Genomic DNA, 20,309 nt, shown 5'->3' with positions numbered 1-20,309 from the left:
GCCGGGCCCGGGCCCGCTCCCCTCATGCCGCGGCCGCCGGTGGGCGGGGCTGGGGCACCGCTGCCTCTGCGCACGCGCCCGCTCCGCTTCCGGGTCGCGCGGCCGCTTCCGGCACAGCCCCCGCGCGCCCGGGGGAAGCGGAAGCGGAAGTGTCCGGTCGAGGCGGGGCGGCGGCGGCCGCCCCGGGCTGGCGGGGGCGGCTGGCGGGCCGCGGGCGGGCGGGCGGCGGGGCCGGGCCGGCGCCGGGGCCCGCCACGATGCCCCGGCGGAAGCAGAGCCACCCGCAGCCGGTGAAGGGTGAGTGCGCGGCGGGCCCGGGGGGCGGCGGCGGCCCGGCGGGGACCCGCGGCGCTCGGAGCGCCGCAGCGGACGCCGAGGATGGCACCGAGGAGACGGCGAGAGCGGCGGTGGTGCTGCCCGGGGAGCTGCTGCTAGGCCGCGGCCCGGCCTCCGAGAAGGGCCCGCCAGGTGCGTGCGGCCCCGCGGGGACGCCGCCCCGCTCCGGGAGCCCCGCCGGCGGGGACGCGGCCCGCCCGGCCCGCTCCGGGCCCGCCTTCGGCGCAGCCGGCGGGGGCCGCCCTGCCGCGGGCGCTCCCGGCGCGGGCTCCGGCCGAGCTTCCTCTCCCGGGAGAGGCCCGGCCTCTGACGGGGCCGCTGCTGGGTTCTGCCCCGGCACCGATCCCCGAGTGCTCCCGCCCGCGGGTCCCGGTGCGAGGTGTCCCCGCGGTGGGTTTGGGGCCGGCTCCCGCAGCCGCCGCGGCGCTCGGCCCGGCGGTGCTGCCCGCCCGGGAGCGGGCCCGGCCCCGGTCCTGTTGCACCGCTCCCCCGGCGCTGCGCGGTGCACGGAGCGCCCTCGGCCCCGGCACCGCCGGCCCGGCCGCTGCTCCCGAGCCCGACTCAGCAGCGAGCGCTGCTCAGCCCCGCGGGGCTGCCACACGGGGAGCGCTGGGAGTCACTCCCGGCCCGGGCACCGAGCAGCGTGGGAACGGAACGGCCAGAGCTGAGGGATGGGCTGTGTGTCCCCGCGCGGTTCCGAGGGCTGTGCCCTGGTCCCTGTGCTCAGTGCCTGCCCCGGGCTGTGCCCTGCCCTGCTACTGAGCCCCAAACTGCCGAGCAGATGGGGCTCTCTGAGGGCTGTGCTGCCCTGCCCTGGGACAGCTGCTTGGTAGCCCTAGGAGCCTGCCAGGAATTTGGTGACAAATTCTACCCGGAATTCTTGTCCCATTCGGCCCCAGCCAGGGAGCAGGACTAGGACCTCAGGCCACTGAAGCAGTCAGGAGAGAAGCTGTCCCATGTGGGCAGCGACACTGTAGCCATTTAGAGGATGGTGCTGTGGGGAAGCTGTGGCACTGCTGGGCTGAGGGAACAGGGGGATTCCTCAGTGTGGGACTGGGCTGAGGGGACAGGTGGGTCCCTTGGTGTGAGTGGAGCTGAACTGAGGAGAAGGGGGGTCCCTTGACAGAGGGCTTGAGGCAGGGTCAGGAGTTCCCCATGATAGCCAGGCCTTGGCAGGATGCTGTTTTCTGAGGTCTGTGTTTCCGCAGTGCTTGTGGAAGGGGCCAGGAGGCTGGAGGGGCCACCCCCCCCCCACAGCATAGGTCATCTCATCTCTGCACTCGCCTGGGGCTCTGGGAGCTGGACCCGGCCCAGATGGCAGCAGCAAGGGACAGTCCAGGGTGCTTCCCAGCATGGTGGGCAACTGCTGAGTGTGACAGGGCCCAGGGCTGCAGTCAGGCACAGTGCGGGGCCAGCGGGGCATGGCTCACAGCTGGTAGTGGTGAGCTGCCCCTCCAGCACCAGGGGGGCACATGTGGAGCACAGGGGCTGCAGAAGGATGAGTGTGTGCCCAGCTGAGAACTTCTGTTTCAGAGCCTTCCCCCTTCTGCCACCAAACAGTAGCACAGCCTGGGGCTGGGGAATGTTTCCTGCAGGATAGAAGGGGCTGGTGTTGGAGCTCCCTGGTGCCAGCCATGCAAGTCTGAGCAGCTGCCAACCTCAGGGCAGTGGCACAGTGAGAGGGGCTCAGAGTTTTATGGGCACCCATTTCTCCAGCCTGGGCCAGGCTGCGCCCACCATCTTCCACGCAGCATGCTGGGTGGGTGATGGATCCAGCCATCCTCTCACCCTTCCTGCTGCCAGGGTCGTGGCCACCACGCAGAAGTGTCAGGGTTTCCCGAGATGCCCAGAACGGGCCCTGAGCAGGGAGCTGGGGCAGGCTGTGGCTGTGGGGCTCCTCACTGCAGTGCACAGTGTGGTGGGCCCCTGCTGGGTGCCACAGGGGGGGTTCCCACGTGGGACTGGGGGCGCGGGCAGAGGGGCAGTGCCCAGGCCAGCCCGGCTGACAGCGCCCCGTCCCCGCGGTGTTCCCAGCAGACACACTGGTGGGGAAGATCGCTATCCCAGCGTACGCCCTGAGCGACGACGACTGCTCCTCTGGCTACCAGCAGCTGAGCGTGGAGAGTGACCCCGAGGAGGGGGGCGAGCCGGGCCCCGCCGCCCTGCCCTGCCGCCAGTGCGGGCTGCAGCTGGCTGCCAGCCTGGGCCAGAGCTGCCTGCAGTGCGCCGCCGCCGAGGGTGGCCGCAGCCAGCGCATCGTCTACTCCTGCCAGCTCTGCCCCTTCGCCTCCCACTACTCCAGCCACCTCAAGCGCCACATGAAGACACACAACGGGGAGAAGCCTTTCGCCTGCCCGCAGTGTGCCTACGCCTCTGCCCAGCTGGTGAACCTGACGCGGCACCTGCGCACGCACACCGGGGAGAAGCCGTACCGCTGCACCTGCTGCAGCTTCGCCTGCAGCAGCCTGGGCAACCTCAAACGCCACGAGCGGGTCCACAGCCAGGACAAGCCCTTCCAGTGTGCTGCCTGCGACTATCGCTGCAACCAGAGCCGCAACCTGAAGCGGCACATGCTCAGCCACCGCCTGCCCGAGGGCGAGGGGCCGCACCGGCGAGACAAGGACCCAGGTAAAGGCGGGAGGGAGTGTGCATGTTGGGTTCTGGCTCCGGGGCAGGGCACAGCCATTGGCCCGAAGCTGTGTTGCTGCCAGGCTGTCCGGGGTGCTGTGGCTCGTTGTTGAGCCAGTCCTCACTCGTGCTGTGCTGCCCAGCTCACAACCTGGTGTCTTTGTCCCGCAGAGCCACTGCTGCCAGAGCTGAGCCTGCACGTGGGCAGCGGCAGCGGCCCCTTCCTGCCCGGCTGCGCTCGGCTGCGGGGCGAGGAGGCGGCCGCGCTGCCCGAGCTGCTCTTCCCCTTCACGTGCCGCATGTGCGGGCTGGTGCTGGACGACGGCTTTGCGCAGGACGAGGGCCTGGCCGAGCAGGTCTGCGGGCGCTGCAGCCTGGCGGTGCTGGGCACCGAGCCGGGTGCCAGCCCCCGAAAGGGCACTGGGGACAAGGGCTTTGCCTGCAGCCTCTGCCCCTTCGTCACCCACTACCCCAACCACTTGGCGCGGCACATGAAGACGCACAGCGGGGAGAAGCCCTTCGCCTGCCCGCTTTGCCCTTACGCCTCCGCCCACCTGGATAACCTGAAGCGGCACCAGCGCGTGCACACGGGCGAGAAGCCCTACAAGTGCCAGCTCTGCGACTACGCCTGCGGCAACCTGGCCAACCTCAAGCGCCACGGGCGCATCCACTCAGGCGACAAGCCCTTCCAGTGCAGCCTCTGCAGCTACAGTTGCAACCAGAGCATGAACCTGAAGCGGCACATGCTGCGGCATACGGGCGAGAAGCCCTTCCAGTGCCGGGACTGCTCCTACACCACTGGCCACTGGGACAACTACAAGCGCCACCAGAAGATCCACGGCCACACGGCCGAGAGCTGGGTGAACCCGCGCAATGCCAAAGCCCTCCTGGCCCCCCCAGCCGTGGGCACGGCCCTACCCTGAGACAGCACTTAGCCTGGCACTGGGCCTGGGGTGCCTCGGCGCCCGTCCTCCCTGGGGGAGGGAGGACGGGTGGGCAACTCCACGGGGGCTTAGGGCTGCGTGACACCAGGCCCACAGGCACGCTGGGGCCTCCAGCAGCCCTGTCCTGCCTGGGCAGGGCGAAGTCACGACCGGCGGCTCTGAGCCCTGCCTGTGCAGCAGCACTGCCACGTTCCCAGCCCCCCCACCTGCCTGTTTCTGCCTGCCAGAGCCTTCCTCTGCCGGGATTTGGGGAAAAGGGGGGAACAGGACTGCTTCCATGGCGGCTGCCATGCTGGTCGGTGTAATTTATATTGTGTATAAAAGCATTAAACAGTCGGTTTTGTTATCTGCTCTTCACCCTGGGGGCCTTGTTCTGCTGCAGAGGAGGACAGCGCAGGGCTGGCACAGAGAGGGGAGGGACAGCAGCCACCCCCCAACAGACAGCCTGGTACCAATCAGGATCCATTTTAATCATTGCTGCAGTGTGTAAACATCAGTTACTGTCCATTAATGCTCTGTCGGGCTGAGCAGCAGGAGATACGTGGTTACAAGCCTAGATTACGCTGGCGCCTATGAGCGGGTTAGAGGGGACTCTGCACGGAGCCCCCCGAGACAGCTTACTGCACTCTGTCTCAGAGCACAAACCTAAATGCTAATTTGGCATTATGGAGCCTGCCTGGATCTGCCCCCAGCTGGGACAGGAGCAGCTCTGCCCCCGTGCTGGGCCAGGCCTTGCACTGCAGCTCCAGGGCTCTGCCCGGGCAAACCGTTCAGGTCACACTAGCCCTCTCCCAGCTGGAGCCAGCAGCGGGAGGAGTCCAGCTGCCCCCACCCCGAAGGCAGTGGCGGGCTGGGGGTGAGCTCCCAGCCCCAGGGAGCAGGGAAAGGTGTATGTAGCAGGTGAGAGGCACGTTGATTGCAACCTGGCTGCAGGTCGTACATTCCTCAGCGAAGGCCCTTGCTCAGGCCGGGGCTGTCCCGGGAAGGGGGCACTACAGATCCTCATCGCCAATGCCCTCAAAGGCGTAATTGCCGTGGAAGTCATTAGCACCCACATCGTTCGCAGAGCTGGAGTGGCTGATCCCACGCAGGCTGACAGAAGTGAGCTTGCTCTGAGGAGAAGGCAGATGTTAGGGAGGATACCCCTAGCTCCCCTACCCACTTAGCCTGAGGCCTCTGGTGCACCTGCGCACAACTCACCGAAAGTTTGGCCATGGGCTCCCAGGAGGCATCAGGGGAGTCCTGTGAGGACAGCACAGTTGGGCAGCACAGGGTCATGGGGCACAACACCCACCTCTCCTTCCACTCACCCCCCTCCATCCCCAGGGAGCCTGGCTCACTGAGTTGGTCCAGGACCTCTCTCTTCCCAGGGCTCTGCAAGCAGGGCACCACAGCCCTGCCGAGGGGACAGTGACTCATCGGGGGGCAGTGAATCTGTTACACAGCACGTCAGAGCCTGTGATTCCATGTGTCCCCCCAGGGCTGCAGGGTCCCACTCACCAGCAGTGGGGGTGACTTCACAGCTTGCTGGCTGTCCGAGCGCCGCAGGGCCCCGTTCACGCGCCGCCGGAACATCTGCAGGGAGGAGCTCAGCTGAGCCACAGGCTCCCCAGTGTCAGCTCTGGGGCTTACAACTGGCCCTGGGGATGCTGGCCCCATCCTGAGGGGAGCACTCAGGACCCAGCCCAGACTGCAAGAAGTCACAGGGCCAGGTTGGGATCCCACCCTGGAGCCATCATCTGGCCCCAACCCTCACCTTGCGGATGCTGCCTCCAGATTTTTTCACCATCAGCTCATCTACCATGGACTGCAAGCAGATGCTCAGCATGATGGCCTGCAAGGGAGAAGTGTCATGGGGCTCTATGCATCCCACAGCTATCCCACGCCCCAGGCAGGGCCCAGCCCAGCCCTTCTGCTCACAGCCCCATCAGAGCACCACAGAGGCAGCTCTACCTGTGGGCTGGTGATCGTCACCCATTGCAGCCGGTCCTTGCTCATCAGGTACTCAAAAGCCAACTCCAGCTTCACCTCAGACTTCCCTGGGCTGCTCCCCGAAGGGCCATTGCTCATTGGCACCTGCAAGCACACACACCAAGTCTGGGAGCCTCCAGAGTGGAAGCAGCAGCTCCCCATGTAGCTCCCCATGCAGATCGAGGGCAGCACCAAGCCAAGTGTGGGACCCTGCCCAGTGCCCACCAGTGCCACAGTCAGAACCCTCAAATGTCCTCACACCAGTGATCCCCGCAGCCTCAAAGGCAGCATTCAGACCCTCTCCAGGCACACCGGGCCAGAAGCTGGCATCAGAGCCAGCACCTTTCCCAGCAAGAGGTACCAGCCCAGCCTGGCACAGGCAGGTCTCTGCAGCCCCCCCAGCCCCCTCGCTCTCCAGGTGTCACTCACCGAGGACGTGACCCGCCAGCACCGCATGCGTGTGACCTTGAAGCTGCCCTCCTTGATCTGCTCGTTCGGCAGCCGCACCTGGAAGTTGAGCTCGTTGTTGCCGGCGCTGACGACGACGTGGCAGCCCTTCTCAGGGAAGTCGGTGACACAGGGGTCGAACTTGAGATAGCCGTAATACTTGAGGGTCTGCGCCAGGCGGATGAACTGCAGGCAAAGCCGTGGTGCTCGGCAGGAGCAGGTGACCGAGCCGGTACCCACGCCACGTGCAGAGGGGACACAACTGCCCCAGCCATGGCACTGCACCCTCTCCTACCTCCTTCTTGGAGACCTTTTCTTGCAGGGACTTTAGCTGCCGGTGCTGTTCCTTGTTGACCAGGATCCATCCATGTTCAATGTCTGACACCGTCTACGAGCAGCAGAGGCTGATGAGCGCCGGGGACCGGAGCCACCCAAGCCCCTGCACAGCTGTGGCCAAGGGTGCAGCGTCCCTCCTCACCTGGCTGTGCTACAGCAACCCTCACCTGCGCATACAGCAAGTTCAGCCCCACACGATGCTCCATCACATCGTCATCATAGGCCGAGTCCCAGTAGCTGGAAGGGAACCACGTGGGTTAGCCTACTGCCCACCTCCCAACAGCACTGAAGAGAAAATCACCCTCTGGTGGGCTGGCTCTCTGGGCAGCTCCCCCCTAACTGTCAGTCACCGTGCCCTGCTCCCACCTAAACCGGCTGCCACGGGAGGGCAGAAATGGGCTGAGCACAGCAGGGCAGCCCATCCTCCAGTGGCACGGTCAGGGATGCTCAGGTGTGTTCCTGGGCGTCTGCAGGCAGCAGTGGCAGGAGGGGAGGGTCCCTCTGTGGAACTGGCAGCCCTGGGCACCGCCCCACAGCCCCCCCACTCACCTCTTGCGCAGGATGATCTGGAACTCAGGGTTGTGCAGGCTGGTGACTGACACATAGGGCAGCTCAAACTCCTGCAGCTTCCGCACAACTGCAGGGAAACGCCGGCTCAGCAGCAGCTCTGGGCAGCAGGAGCCCCTGGGCCCCCACCGCCAAGGAAAACAGCTGGGCCCCCACCCAGGGCAGGGCCCACACAGCCCTCACTCCAGCCAGGGACAGATGTCCCACTGCAGTGGGCTCTACTCACAGGAGAACGCTCCATCCTTGGTCTGTCTCACTAGAAAGAGGCTGAAGTAGCCAACTAGGTCATCTGGCAGATCCAGCTTGGAGGCCACAGCCTGGGAAGAAGAACAGGATAGTCCCGATACAGTCTCAACATGGTGGCACGACCCAGTCCTTGCAACCAGGAAACAGCTCAGGGACCCCAGACATCACTCTGGACCCAGACACACTGATCAGCACACCCATTTCAGCTCCCAGCTTTCAGCTCCACCAAGACAACCCTGCTCCAGGGTGGACAGATGGAAGGGCAGGGCAGGGTGGACTACCAGGCTGAGAGCCCCACACATGCGTGAAACCACAGTCCCACCCAGCATGAGAGCTCTGGCACCTCAAGGACATCCTCTGTCTGGTCCGACGTAAGGATGGTGACCTTGACCCTCTGCCCGTTAGAGAGCAGCACTTCCAGCACCACCTCCTCTGTGGGGATCTGCTGCGTCTCCTGGAGAGAGAAACAGCACTGGCACCCCAGCCCCTCGCCACTGAGGGCCCCGGGCCCCCTCCCTGCCCCCTCACCTGCTGGGCCTTGCGCAGGAAGCTGTTGAAGGTCTCGCTGCCTCCCAGCGTCGGGTCCTGCCGCACTGCAGGAAGGGGCACAAGGAATGAGGAGTCCCGTGGGAAGGGGCACGGACCCACACCAGTACCTGCAGCCCCTCAGTTTGCCCTCAGACTGTATGCAGGGGCAGCCAGGGACCCCCCTGCATATCCCCACTGTGCAGGGCAGGGCAGGGGCTGGGTCAGGAGCTGGCACCCAGGGGATAATCCATCAAATGCCAGCGCTGCACTGGGAATTGCAGGATGTGCCACGGTGAATGGAGCAGTGCAGGGAGGAAGCCATGGGCCATGCACAACCAGCCCAGCTTACCAGCCTGCATGTACTTCTCCAGCTGCTCCCGTCGCTGCTCTACCTCCGCTGGGGTAAGCGTGAAGATCTTCTTTGGGGGAAAGGCCGGGACCACGTTGGCGCCATACTCCTTCCTTAACTAGGAAAAGAACAGCGTGCTGCAAGAGCCCCCAGAGAGACGGTGGCTGCCTGATCCCCCACCCTCGCTGATCCCCGGGACCTCGCAAGGGGAGCAGAGAGCTGGCCAGCATCCCTTACCCACGTGGGAGCCCAGCAGCATGTGAGCACGCAGAGGGAATGTCGCGGGGCAGGAGTGGGCTCCTGGCCCTCCCTACCTGCTCGTGCAGCCCCAGGAGCTGGCTGTAGCGCACCCGGCAGTGCAGCACCCCGTTCACGTGGATGTTGTAGGCCTGCAGGGAAAGAGCCCAGTCAGATCCCACCACCTGCCAGATGGAGCAATCCCAGGATCTGCCCAGCTCAGGGCACACAGGATGCCAGGGAGCACCCAGGAAAGGCAACACTCCTGAGGACCCCGCGAGGGGCAGACGCTCAAAATCGTTCAGAAAGTATGAGCACATCCAAGAGATGTGCCTGCTGGACACCAGGAAGGTCCAAGCCTGTGGCTGCCCAGCCAAGGGGAGTGCAGAGCCACACTGCAGCCCCACAGACACAGGTGTACCCATGCCAACAGACAAGAACACCCCTCCCCATTCCCAGAGGTTCACAAGGAGCTGATCCCTGGCTGTGCGCCCTTGGCTCTGGCTCAGCTCCTGCTGACACCACAGACAGAGCACAGATATGACTGCAGAACATACAGGGCCTGGCAACTCCATGATGCAGCTCCTGGCACCCCACCATAGGCAGTCCTTGCAAGGGACAGCACTGTCCTGTCAGGTCCTGCCGTCCCCACAGTCGTGTTTGGGAGGGCGAGGATGGACAGGAGCCTCCAGCAGCCACGGCAGCCCGACCTCCCACGGATGCTGCCAGTGCCCTCCTGCTCCTGAGCGCTGGGACTGCCCAAGGCTCGGCAGAGTCCCAGCCCAGCCAGACTGGAGCTCACACTGGCACCTCCCAACCCAAAGGCACCAGGGCTGCTGCAGAGGAACCAGGAGGGACAGCAGTGGTACAGGCAGCACCCACACCTGCCCAAACCAGGGCTCTCCATGAGGACACAGCTCCTGCCCAGCCCCCGGGCTCACAAGAGCTCTCCCCAAGGTCCCCCCAGGCCTGAGGAGCCTCCAAAACAGGGGAGGGCAAAGTGCAGGGGGTCACGGGGCCGAAATGCCTCGAGGGCTGCCCGCTCCTTCGGCCCTTGAGCAACCGCACCTCCTGCGGATTGCCAGGTCTGCATCACCGCTCACCGCCGCGGCCGTGCCCCAGCTCGGGCTCCCGAGAGGGATCCCCGGAGAGGGATTTCGGCACTAGAGTGGGTGTTTCCGCGGGGTGGTGGAGCCCAGGGCTGTCCACCTTTCCCCCGAGAGCAGCGATACCCCTCTCCGCCCGGCCTGGGGACTCTGTCCGCCGCTGCCGCCCCGGGAACGGGGTCTGGGCACCCGACAGCCGCCCCCGCTCAGCAGCAGCGCACCCCGGCTCCTCTCCGGAGGCGCTCACGGCGCAGGGAGCAAAACAGGAAGCCGGGACAAACGGACGGACGGGCGGGCCAGGATGAGCCGGGGACGAGACCGGACGGGGCCCCTGCGGCCGCCCTACCGCCGCCCGCGGCCCCGGGCAGGGCAAGGTCCGGACATCCCGGGGCGGCTCCGGTACCTCCCGCGCCCGACCCGGCGGCGCGGGGGCGGCGGGGCCCAATCGCTGCCCGCCCCGGCGCAGGGCGCCGGCCGGGGCTGGCCGTGCGCCGGGGCGTGCCCGCCTCGCCCGGCGCCGGTCCCGGTCCTGCTCCCGACCCGCCACCGCGCCGGGGCTGCGGACCCGCACGGCCCCACCGGGGCCGCCCCGCACCCGGGCCGCGGAGCCGCGCCACCCACTCGGCTCCGCGGGGCGACTCCGCTCCCTCGGCCCCGCTCACCACGTAGGCGGCGGCGCCGCCGTCCCCGGCGCGGGTCTCGGTCTCGGGAATGGAGAAGTGCATGGCCGGGCCGAGCGCGCCCCCGCTACCCGCCTCCCGCCGCCGCCATCTCGGGCCAGCGCTCCCCGCGATGGCGCGGCCACCAGCACCGCCCGCCCCAGGGCCGCCCCGCTCCGCCCCGCCCGGGGCCGTCGCTCTCCGCCCGCCCCGCTTCGCCCCGCTCCGCCCGCCCCGGGGACGCCCTGCCCTGCCCAGCCGCCCCCGCCGCGCCGGGGCTGACGGTGCGCCCGGCAGCGAGAGCCCGGGGCGGGACGGGACCGGGAGCCCGGGGCGGGAGCGGGAGGCGGGGCCGAGGGACGGGAGCGAGAGGCGGGGCCACGGGACGGGAGCGGGAGGCGGGGCCACGGGAGGGACCCCCGAAACAGACCGGCCCCGCCCCGGGGAGTGACGTCATGGCGTCACGCAGAGAAGCCGCCTGGCCGGCAGGGGGCGCTGGAGGAGGCGCGCGGCGCCATGGCGGAGAGGGACGGTGAGTGCGCCACGGGACACCGGCACCGGCACCGGGGCGAGTCCCGGCCCCGCTCACGCTCCCTTCATTCTAGGTAGGAACCCCGAGGGAGCCGCGCCAGTGCCGGCGGGACCGCAGGTGAGCGGAGCCGGGGCTGGTGTGGGGCCGGGGCTGGGGTCCGGCGCGGGGGCAGCGGCCGCCTGACGGTGTGCGCTCACAGGCCCCGGAGCTCTCCCAGGAGGAGAAGCTGCAGCTGCGGAAGGAGAAGAAGCAGCAGAAGAAGAAGAAGAAGAGCGAGAAGGGGCCGTCGGCCGAGCCCGCGGAGCAGGGAGCGCCCCCCGAGCCGGGGCAGCCGCGGGGTGAGCGCCGCCGTCCCCACGGAGCGCCGGGCGGGCGGCGCCGGGCCGGGCCCCGGCTCTCCCGGGCTGTCAGGGCCCGCAGCCGGCGGAGTCTGCCAGCGGCACTCCTGGCCGTCTCCCCGCTTCGTGCCCAGTCCCGGCCCTCGCCCCTCGCACCCAGCCTTGCCCAGAGGCTGCAGGACAGGAGCGGGGGCTGCCCCGCGGTGCCGTGTGAGCTGCGCCGTGCCGAGCCCGTGGAGCCCCTTCCCGGGCACAGAGGGCTCTCCCGCCCCTCGCACTGCGCTGCATCGCCCGGGGACACCGGGCACAGACTCCCCCTTCCATCCCCGCAGCAGCTGCTCAGCCCACGGCCCCCGCCGCCTCGGCTGATGGCCCCGGTGACGGCGAGAAACCCACGGGGGGCAAGAGCAAAGCAGAGCTGCGAGCAGAGCGCCGGGCTAAGCAGGAGGCTGAGCGGGCCCAGAAGCAGGCCAGGAAGGCGGAGCTGAGCCAGGCAGCCACGGCGGCCAAGCCCCGGCAGAGCCCCACCGAGCCCCAGTCTAGTAAGGCTGTCAGCACCGCGGGGTGCAGCGGGGGGCGGGCGGGATGGGGGCCTGTGGTGTGGGTGCAGGTGGAGGATGCCCGTGGGATCCATCCATGGTCTGGGTTCTGCCCTGCCTTCCCTGAGTTTGGGGGTGCACCGAAGCAGCTTGGCTTCATCCCGGCTGTCCTCGCAGTGGTGAAGCGGCTGCCGGAGCACGTGCAGGTGGATGACCCCGCTGCCCAGAGGAAACTGGCCAAGAAGCTGGAGCGGCAGCAGGTACAGGGAGCGCCCCACACCTGGGGCACCTGTGCTACAGTGGGCCTGGAGGGCACATGGTGGGACCAGGGCCTGCTCTCTGAAGGCAGAGGGGAACTTTGGATGCCCTGAGCAAGTGCTGGGTATGACCAGTGGCTCTGGAATGAACAGAGCACTGGGTGAGCCAGCACAACACTCGGCTGCAGGTACCTCTGAGGCACGACTATGGCACCAAGGTCAACCTGTTCTCCCACCTCCACCAGTACAGCAGGAAGAAGCCACTGACGCAGCAGATGAGGTACAAGGCCTCCCCAGCCCAGGTCTCTGGCAATGCTGGGCTCTGCTTTGGCTGGCCTGGCTGCAGAATGGTTCTGAGGAGGGGTCTCAGTCCTCCTGTATGTGGGATACACCTGGTGGAGTGGTGGGGGATGTTTTGCTTGGTTTGGGAGTAGCAGTAGGGGCAGCCCAATATCTCTCCTGTGAGGAGTGTGCAGGGCCACAAGGGAAGGGGCTGTGGGGTGAGCCTGGCTCCTCAAGTTACCCCAGCCACCTTCCTGGGCCATCCCTTGGGCTCTTGGGCTGGGGCTCATAAATGGGTTGAGTGTTTTGGGCTGTAGAGGTGCTGACAGCTCCGTCCCCCTGGTCCCTGCAGCATCCCCTCCACAGTGATCCACCCAGCCGTGGTGCGCCTTGGCCTCCAGTACTCCCAGGGCATCATCAACGGCTCCAACGCCCGCTGCATCGCGCTGCTGGAAGTCTTCAAACAGGTACCTGAGCACCTCCCTGGCAGCAGGGCGTCGTGCTGCGTGCAGGTGTGTGTTCCTGCCCCCTGACTGCTGAGGCTGCGTCTGTGCTCAGTCATCATCAGCCTCTTCCTTTGGATCGTGCCACAGCAGGGTCCTTTTCTGGCACCGCCACTGCTGTTCTGAGTCCCTGGAGCACCCTTTGCCCCTCCAGGCAGCCTGTCAGGCTGTGCAGGACGTGTACCTCAACTGCAGCCCTTCAGGCAGGGTGCTTGCATAGCCTGAGATCATCCTCCCTTTCTGCTTGTCTCAGCTGATCCAGGATTACTCCACTCCCCCCAATGAGGAGCTGTCACGGGACTTGGTGGCCAAGCTGAAGCCACATATCAGGTGAGGGCTCCCAACGTCAGAGCGGAGGCACCAAAGCTCCACAGAGTGTGGTCATCGTGCATATCTCAGGGTTGGTGTCCACCCAAACTTTGGCTGACTTTCCTAGGCTCCTGCCTTCCTGCCCACCCTCCCTCTCCCTGTCTTGGCCCTCCAGGCTGCTTTGGAGCTAAGCCCATTTCTTCTGCAGTTTCCTGAACCAGTGCCGGCCACTCTCAGCCAGCATGGGCAATGCCATCAAGTTCCTCAAGAAGGAGATATCATGCCTGCCTGACACCCTGAGAGAGGATGAGGTGGGTGGCCTTGCTGAGTGGCAAGCTCCAGGCCCTGGGTGAAGGAGTTGCCAGAGATGGGATGCAGACTGGAACAGTGCTGCAGGGGAATTGAAAGCTTGTTACTAGGGGGAAGAGGCTGATCTGCACCTGGTTCAAATCTGGGAGTTGAAGATGAGCAACAATGTATGTGATGTCTGTCTCTCCCCAGGCAAAGGAGAAGCTCCAGGACGTGATCGACAAATACCTGCGAGAGAAGATTGTCCTGGCAGCTGAGGCCATCTCAAGGTCTGCCTTTGAGAAGATCAATGACCATGACGTGATACTGGTGTATGGATGGTGAGCACAGAGCACAGGCAGCTGCTGTGGCGGGCAGGAGGAGGGAATGGAACAGCATGGGGGGTGAGGCTGTGATGGGCCTGCACAGCACCCAGCACTGTCCCACTGCTATATCCAGAGCTGGAGTCCCAGAACCCCAGAGCCACAGCTCCCTGCACCCAGGGCGCTTACAGAACAGCCAGGGTTGTTCACTGGATTTTAAACAAACTGCAACAAATGTCAATGTCAGGAAGCAAAAATATGGAAGTTTGCATCCCAAGTAGAGGTGGGGGAAAGAACCAGAGATTCCTTCAGCAAGAGTCCAGGTATGCTCTGTGTGCTGGACAGAGGAAAGAGCAGGGACAGGAAGCCAGTGCAGGCCTGGAGTGTTGTGAGAGGGGAGCTGGGAAGAGTGTGGGATGGCAGCGTCCCTTGTCTGGTCACAGACAGGGAGCTCAGGGCTGCTCCAGGGAGGGCTGAGACAGCATCTTTCCCAGGGGTGCATCCTTGTGCAAGGACAGGGAGCCGTCGCGGCAGGAGGGCCCGTGAGGATGAGGGTGGGTACCGCGGCCGGGAGGGCGGCTGCTGACGGGCTGCTGACCCGCCAGCTCGTCGCTGGTGAACCGGACGCTGCGCGACGCCCACGCCAAGAAGGGGCGCGCGTTCCGCGTGATCGTGGTGGACAGCCGGCCGCGCCTGGAGGGGCGGGAGACGCTGCGCCGCCTGGTCCGCACGGGCATCCACTGCACCTACGTCATGATCAACGCCATCTCCTACGTGCTGCCCGAGGTGAGGGCCGTGCCCGGCTTCGGGAGGCTGCAGTGCCGCCCCAGGTGCTGACAGCTCCCCGTGCTGCCCTGACAGGTGACCAAAGTGCTGCTGGGAGCCCACGCGCTCCTGGCCAATGGCTCTGTCATGTCCCGGGTGGGCACCTCGCAGATCGCCCTGCTCTCCAAGGCCTACAACGTGCCGGTCCTGGTCTGCTGCGAGACATACAAGTTCTGCGAGCGGGTGCAGACGGATTCTTTTGTCTCCAACGAGCTGGGTATGGCTTCTGTCCCTTTCCTCCCACCTGGGACCTTCTCTCCCAGTCCCTGCTGTGAACCGTGACAGGCTGCTCTGCCCTGCCCTGCCGCCCCTCTTGCTGGGCAAGGGGCACCTGGCAGGTAGTGGTGGTGTGTGCTGGTCCAGAGGCAGGGTGGTGAGGTGTTGTCCCTCCTCCTGATCCTTACGGCTTCTCCGCTCTCTGCAGATGACCCTGATGACCTGATTGTGCTCCGGAAGGGCCAGGCCCAGCTTGGGGGCTGGGCAGAGAACAAGTCCCTACGCCTTCTTAACCTGGTCTATGATGTGACTCCCCCAGACCTGGTGGATTTGGTTATCACAGACTTGGGCATGATCCCATGCACCTCAGTGCCTGTGGTCCTGCGTGTTAAGAATGTGGATCAGTAATCGGGGCAGCTGCATGGACACTAATAAACCAGGCCCCCAGTACTCTGTGTGTGCCATCTGTGGTGTGGCCAAGCCCTGGCACCCATGTCATTCATGTCACCAGTGGCACAGCTCTGCACCTTCCTTGGGGCCTCTCCTCCCACTTCATGCTGCAGTATGGATGGGTCTTCCTTGTCCCTAGGGCCCTCGGGGGAAACGATGACAGAGTGGTCATGGCCCCTGGCTTGCCGTCCGCGGAGATTTGGTGACACTTGGGCTGTGCCTCTGGCAGCCCCCTGAGCTGGGCTGCTGGGGGAGAGCCGGGGTCCCTCTGGCCCTGACCATGGCACCCCCCCGGAGGGAGCCCTTCCCCGGGCGGCGGCCGGTCGGCGGGTGGTGCCGGGGCGGAGAGGCCGAGGGGAAACGTGGCGGGCGGTGCCACACGGTCCGAGCGGGGCCGGCGCGGGGCTCCGGAACCGGCGGGGGCGGGGCCATGCAAATTAGCTGCACCGCGCGGCATGCCGGGGCGCGGGCGCTGCTGTCCGCGGGCGCTGCGCGGGCGGAGCCGTGCGGGAGTCGCGAACTCGCACTGAGAACGCAGGGAAGAGGCTGATCTCGGGCAGGTCGCGGGAGGCACGGATGGGGGCGCGGCAAATTCCCGCTCTCTGGAAGTCTGGCTGAACTCACAGACTCGGCCGGGTGTGAGCCGGGCAGCGCTCCCCGGGCGGGACCGGCAGCTGCTCGCCCCTTCCCCAAAGAGAACACGTTACACCGGGTGTTTCCCTGCTCTTGCACGCTATTCTCGAGCTGCGCACCGAGAGCACGGCCGGAGCTGCTTTCCCGTCCTGCCGGAGAATCCCAGACCCGTCCCGGATCCCACGGCTGCCGTGTCCCTCGGGCCGGGCTCGCTGCAGGGCCGGGCTGTCCGCTGGGCTCCGTCACACGGCGAGCGGCGACAGAAACCGCAACACCGAGGGGAACGAGCCCCACCAGGTAACCCAATCTTTCCTTTGACAGTAAAACCAGGGGAGAGCGCGAACGCAGTCCCCCACTACCACAAATTATGCAGTCGAGTTTCCCGCATTTGGGGAAATCGCAGGGGTCAGCACACCCGGAGTGCAAGGGATGAGCCTCGCCCTGGGAAAACCACCTGCCTGATCATGGTGTCTCCCCTGCCAGGTAAGTATGACCTCAACTCCCACCGCCCGCCGCCCCTGCCCGCCGCACGCCTCCACAACACACAGCCACCGCCACCCCGGCCCCGCCGGCCCCGCTCCCAGCCGGGCCCAAAATCTGCGCCCCGTTCCGCACGGCCCGGCCCGCGCAGCGCCCGCGGACGCGCGGGGACAGCGGCAGAGCGCGCTGTATTTTCTTCCCGGCATGCGGCGCGCCGCTGTCTCATTTGCATAGACACGCCCCCGCCGCGGTAGCGCCGGTCCCGGTCCCGCGCGCTGCTGCCGGCGCTGGCCGCAGCTGCCGGGTCTCCATCTCCTACGTGCTGCCCGAGGTGAGGGCCGTGCCCGGCTTCGGGAGGCTGCAGTGCCGCCCCAGGTGCTGACAGCTCCCCGTGCTGCCCTGACAGGTGACCAAAGTGCTGCTGGGAGCCCACGCGCTCCTGGCCAATGGCTCTGTCATGTCCCGGGTGGGCACCTCGCAGATCGCCCTGCTCTCCAAGGCCTACAACGTGCCGGTCCTGGTCTGCTGCGAGACATACAAGTTCTGCGAGCGGGTGCAGACGGATTCTTTTGTCTCCAACGAGCTGGGTATGGCTTCTGTCCCTTTCCTCCCACCTGGGACCTTCTCTCCCAGTCCCTGCTGTGAGCCGTGACAGGCTGCTCTGCCCTGCCCTGCCGCCCCTCTTGCTGGGAAAGGGGCCGCCACTTGCAGGCGGGGACACCTGGCAGGTAGTGTTGCAAGTAAAATTTGGTTGATATTTGTTGCGACTTGGCGTTTGTTAGTTTTCTAAGTTAATTGTTATAATGTTGCAGCTCCAGCGGGGGAGTTCGTTGTTCTAGGGGGTTGGTTAGAGTGTTGCAAAAAGTTAATTAATGTAAGTTAACTGTTTAAAGGGGCTAAGTTAACTGTTATAATGTTGTAGCTATAGGGGAGAAGTTCGTTGTTTTTGGGGTTTGGCTAAAGTGTTGCAAGAAGTTAATTAATGTTAGTTAAAGGTTGAAAGGGGTCCAGGGTGTGGTGTGGGCTGTTCCAGGGAGACCTGGTAGCACCTCGGGGTGAAGTCAGCGCAGTCACAGCAGCGCCCCGGGCTCTGACAGGTGAAAGGAATTGTCCAATCACTCGACGCCCCGAGAGAATGATTGGACAGGAATGAACGCCACTAATGGCCGAAGGAAGCCCCGGAGACGGACCAATCACCCCGAGGACCCAAATCCCACCAATTCTGGACCGAGGGGGTTATAAGAGGGAGTGTCGGGCTGTTGCACGCCCTTCTCCTGCGGAGCTCGTTTTCACGGGAGCACCCGGTGTGTCCGGGGCGGTGATGCACTGTATCGTTTTCCGGCTTACTGAGTGGGGACTCGGGCTGATCTCGGGTCCTCCACCTTCTACAGCTGTGCACCAATAAACGAGTGCCGGTTTTTTGAGAGAGAGTCTCCATTTTTAACAACCGACTGGCTCTCAGATAAAGCCCTGGTCTCTTTCATAACAGTAGTGGTGGTGTGTGCTACTCCAGGGGCAGGGTGGAGAGGTGTTTTCCCTCCTCCTGATCCTTATCCTTCCTAATCCAACGCTGCGGCACCAGCGTTGCAAGCCCGACTCCGAGGGGCCTCGACGCCCGGTCCCTGCCCCATCCCCATCCCGATCCCCATGCCCATCCCCATCCGTGCGGAAGCAGCCCAGCCTCTCGAATCCAGGCTGCAGCCTGCGGGTGAAGCGCCTCCGGCTCAGCTGCGCGCTCGGACTGCGGTGGGACGGCAAGACTGGGTTCACGTCCCGGCCCCACGCTGACCTCGCGGACGTGAGCAGAAATTTCGTCTGACTCGGGGTGGGTCAAATTCCCGCTCTTTGGAAGTTCGGCTGGACTCACGGACTCGGCCGGTGTGAGCCGGGCAGCGCTCCCCGGGCGGGACCGGCAGCTCCTCGCCCCTTCCCGAGCGAGGACTCGTTACACCGGGTGTTTCCCTGCTCCTGCAGACACGGCCTGGGACAGGCCGGGACCATCCCGGCTCCAAAGGCAGCAGCCCAGAGGCCCCTTTAGGGATCCGCCGGCCAATTCCTGCAGGGAATAGGGATACGCGTCCGGGCACCGGCAGCGCCTTTTCGGAGAGAGGACCTGGGATGCCCCTGAGCCGCGGCTATTCTCGAGCTGCGCACCGAGAGCACGGCCGGAGCTGCTTTCCCGTCCTGCCGGAGAATCCCAGACCCGTCCCGGATCCCACGGCTGCCGTGTCCCTCGGGCCGGGCTCGCTGCAGGGCCGGGCTGTCCGCTGGGCTCCGTCACACGGCGAGCGGCGACAGAAACCGCAACACCGAGGGGAACGAGCCCCACCAGGTAACTCAATCTTTCCTTTGACAGTATAAACCAGGGGAGAGCGCGAACGCAGTCCCCCACTACCACAAATTATGCAGTCGAGTTTCCCGCATTTGGGGAAATCGCAGGGGTCAGCACACCCGGAGTGCAAGGGATGAGCCTCGCCCTGGGAAAACCACCTGCCTGATCATGGTGTCTCCCCTGCCAGGTAAGTATGACCTCAACTCCCACCGCCCGCCGCCCCTGCCCGCCGCACGCCTCCACAACACACAGCCACCGCCACCCCGGCCCCGCCGGCCCCGCTCCCAGCCGGGCCCAAAATCTGCGCCCCGTTCCGCACGGCCCGGCCCGCGCAGCGCCCGCGGACGCGCGGGGACAGCGGCAGAGCGCGGTGTATTTTCTTCCCGGCATGCGGCGCGCCGCTGTCTCATTTGCATGGACACGCCCCCGCGCGCTGTAGCGCCGGTCCCGGTCCCGCGCGCTGCTGCCGGCGCTGGCCGCAGCTGCCGGGTCGCCTCCCGCTCGTGCCAGGGCTGCGCCGTCTCGGTGCCCACCGGACCCGCGGCAGGGTCACCCAGCGCTGCTTCTCCTTCCCGGGCCCGTCCCTCGTTTGCCGAGTCCCGGGTCGGTCCGTCTGCTGTCCCCAAGCTGTGGGGCTGGCAAGGCCGGGGCTGTGCTCGCTGGTGGCTGGCACGTCACTGCAGGGGGACCCGCAGCACCTCGCTGCCCCCGCAGGAGCTGCGGCACCGGGGTCCCCGGTGCCCGGGAGCTCAGGGTCTCTCATCACCGCGTCCTGCGGCTCCCATTGCCCCTGCTTGCCTGCCTGGGATGGGCTGTGCAACGACTGACAGTCTCCAGCCAAAGCCCTCCCACCTCCTCTCCCCTTCCTCCCCGTCCCGTCCTGCACTCAGGATTGTTCCTGTGACCCCTCCTGCCTATCCAAGCCTTGTTTCCGGGCTCTCATGGTCCGTATTGCTTCCTGGCTGGATTGGCCGAACCCTCTTAGACACAAACACTAAGAGTGACAAACCCCACAAGACCCTGATGCCATCCTAGGAGGTTCCCAATTCACCTTCCATGCTCAGAAACCATTGCTGCCCATCTCAAAGCTTTGCTCCACGTCTTCCAAGCAGTGGGTGAAGCTCGTGTTGGATTTTGCTAAGGGACATTTCTATTCTCCTTTGCTCTGCAGACGGAGAGCACGTGCCACTGTCTTACCTGGGAACCCCAGCCCACGAGCAGCTGGAATATCCCTGTGACCGCAGCCCGCAGCGACAGGAGAGGAGCTGGGGCATTGTGCTGGCTCTGGGGTCGTGGCAGAGGGTGGGTCTGGGGTGAAATGGACGCTGGCGTTTAACGGCCCCTCGCTTCCCCCTGGAGGGTGCGTGGGCACTCCCGTGGCACCGTGTGCTCACGGGCATCCCCTCCACGGGCACCTGCGCTCCCATTGCTGCTGCCCAGAGCCCCACGGCGCTGGGGGCTGCCCGGCAGGGAAGGCCTCTGTGCACGGACCCTGCAGGTGCCATCCTGGTGACCTCATCTGGAGCCCAGTGAAGCCATTACCACCCTGCAAAGACCCGTGTAGCGCCTGCAGCCCTGCCAATATCTAGGAACCTCTGTCCCTTTCTCTTAGCAGGATCAGCAGCAGCGGAGCTGCGTCCCTGAGGTA

General features: G+C 65.8%; 3 protein-coding genes and 1 long non-coding RNA gene across 6 annotated transcripts; 3 read left to right on the top strand and 1 right to left on the bottom strand.

Annotated features, from left to right (window-relative positions):
- Positions 1-118: 118 nt before the first annotated feature.
- Positions 119-4,265, top strand: ZNF513 (zinc finger protein 513). 2 transcript variants are annotated; one of them, XM_079298319.1, is made up of 3 exons: positions 119-297; positions 2,371-2,964; positions 3,136-4,265. In XM_079298319.1, the coding sequence occupies exons 1-3, from the start codon at positions 258-260 to the stop codon at positions 3,885-3,887; spliced, it is 1,386 nt and encodes a 461-aa protein (XP_079154445.1). In that variant the 5' UTR covers positions 119-257; the 3' UTR covers positions 3,888-4,265. The 2 variants fall into 2 exon arrangements, with proteins under 2 accessions (XP_079154445.1, XP_079154444.1); XM_079298318.1 differs by having other exon boundaries at positions 119-468.
- A 92-nt stretch (positions 4,266-4,357) lies between these two features.
- Positions 4,358-10,491, bottom strand: SNX17 (sorting nexin 17). Its single transcript, XM_079298325.1, has 15 exons — positions 10,358-10,491; positions 8,667-8,741; positions 8,353-8,470; positions 8,004-8,068; positions 7,819-7,929; positions 7,456-7,546; positions 7,212-7,299; positions 6,830-6,899; positions 6,622-6,714; positions 6,309-6,512; positions 5,862-5,984; positions 5,665-5,742; positions 5,409-5,483; positions 5,109-5,150; positions 4,358-5,020 (listed from the first exon to the last, which is right to left on the bottom strand). The coding sequence occupies exons 1-15, from the start codon at positions 10,418-10,420 to the stop codon at positions 4,901-4,903; spliced, it is 1,416 nt and encodes a 471-aa protein (XP_079154451.1). The 5' UTR covers positions 10,421-10,491; the 3' UTR covers positions 4,358-4,900.
- On the top strand, positions 10,488-15,216 carry EIF2B4 (eukaryotic translation initiation factor 2B subunit delta; the record flags this gene model as incomplete). Of its 2 annotated transcripts, none has more annotated exons than XM_079298312.1 (14): positions 10,488-10,638; positions 10,824-10,886; positions 10,960-11,003; positions 11,086-11,224; positions 11,560-11,766; positions 11,941-12,023; positions 12,209-12,300; positions 12,655-12,769; positions 13,059-13,135; positions 13,323-13,425; positions 13,616-13,743; positions 14,331-14,511; positions 14,587-14,767; positions 14,975-15,216. In XM_079298312.1, the coding sequence occupies 14 exons, from the start codon at positions 10,488-10,490 to the stop codon at positions 15,172-15,174; spliced, it is 1,764 nt and encodes a 587-aa protein (XP_079154438.1). In that variant the 3' UTR covers positions 15,175-15,216. The 2 variants fall into 2 exon arrangements, with proteins under 2 accessions (XP_079154438.1, XP_079154437.1); XM_079298311.1 differs by having other exon boundaries at positions 11,557-11,766.
- A 1,454-nt stretch (positions 15,217-16,670) lies between these two features.
- On the top strand, positions 16,671-17,750 carry LOC306798567. The gene is made up of 2 exons (XR_013773401.1): positions 16,671-17,057; positions 17,325-17,750. It is a non-coding gene; the product is annotated as an uncharacterized lncRNA (long non-coding RNA).
- The last annotated feature ends 2,559 nt before the right edge of the window (positions 17,751-20,309 follow it).

Source organism: Erithacus rubecula (genome assembly GCF_903797595.1).
Source record: "Erithacus rubecula genome assembly, chromosome: 2".
NCBI lineage: Eukaryota > Metazoa > Chordata > Aves > Passeriformes > Muscicapidae > Erithacus > Erithacus rubecula.
The sequence above is the reverse complement of the archived record's forward strand: the minus strand, read 5'-3'. Positions and strand labels throughout refer to the sequence as shown.

Excerpts from the sequence above, each read along its gene's own strand:
- ZNF513 (XM_079298318.1), top strand. The coding sequence starts at position 258 with ATGCCCCGGCGGAAGCAGAGCCACCCGCAGCCGGTGAAGGGTGAGTGC. Across the intron at positions 469-2,370 it reads CTCCGAGAAGGGCCCGCCAG|CAGACACACTGGTGGGGAAG; the intron begins GTGCGTGCGGCC and ends CGGTGTTCCCAG. Across the intron at positions 2,965-3,135 it reads CCGGCGAGACAAGGACCCAG|AGCCACTGCTGCCAGAGCTG; the intron begins GTAAAGGCGGGA and ends TTTGTCCCGCAG.
- SNX17 (XM_079298325.1), bottom strand. The coding sequence starts at position 10,420 with ATGCACTTCTCCATTCCCGAGACCGAGACCCGCGCCGGGGACGGCGGC. Across the intron at positions 5,985-6,308 it reads GCTGGCGGGTCACGTCCTCG|GTGCCAATGAGCAATGGCCC; the intron begins GTGAGTGACACC and ends GTGTGCTTGCAG. Across the intron at positions 5,484-5,664 it reads CTGGAGGCAGCATCCGCAAG|ATGTTCCGGCGGCGCGTGAA; the intron begins GTGAGGGTTGGG and ends TCCTCCCTGCAG.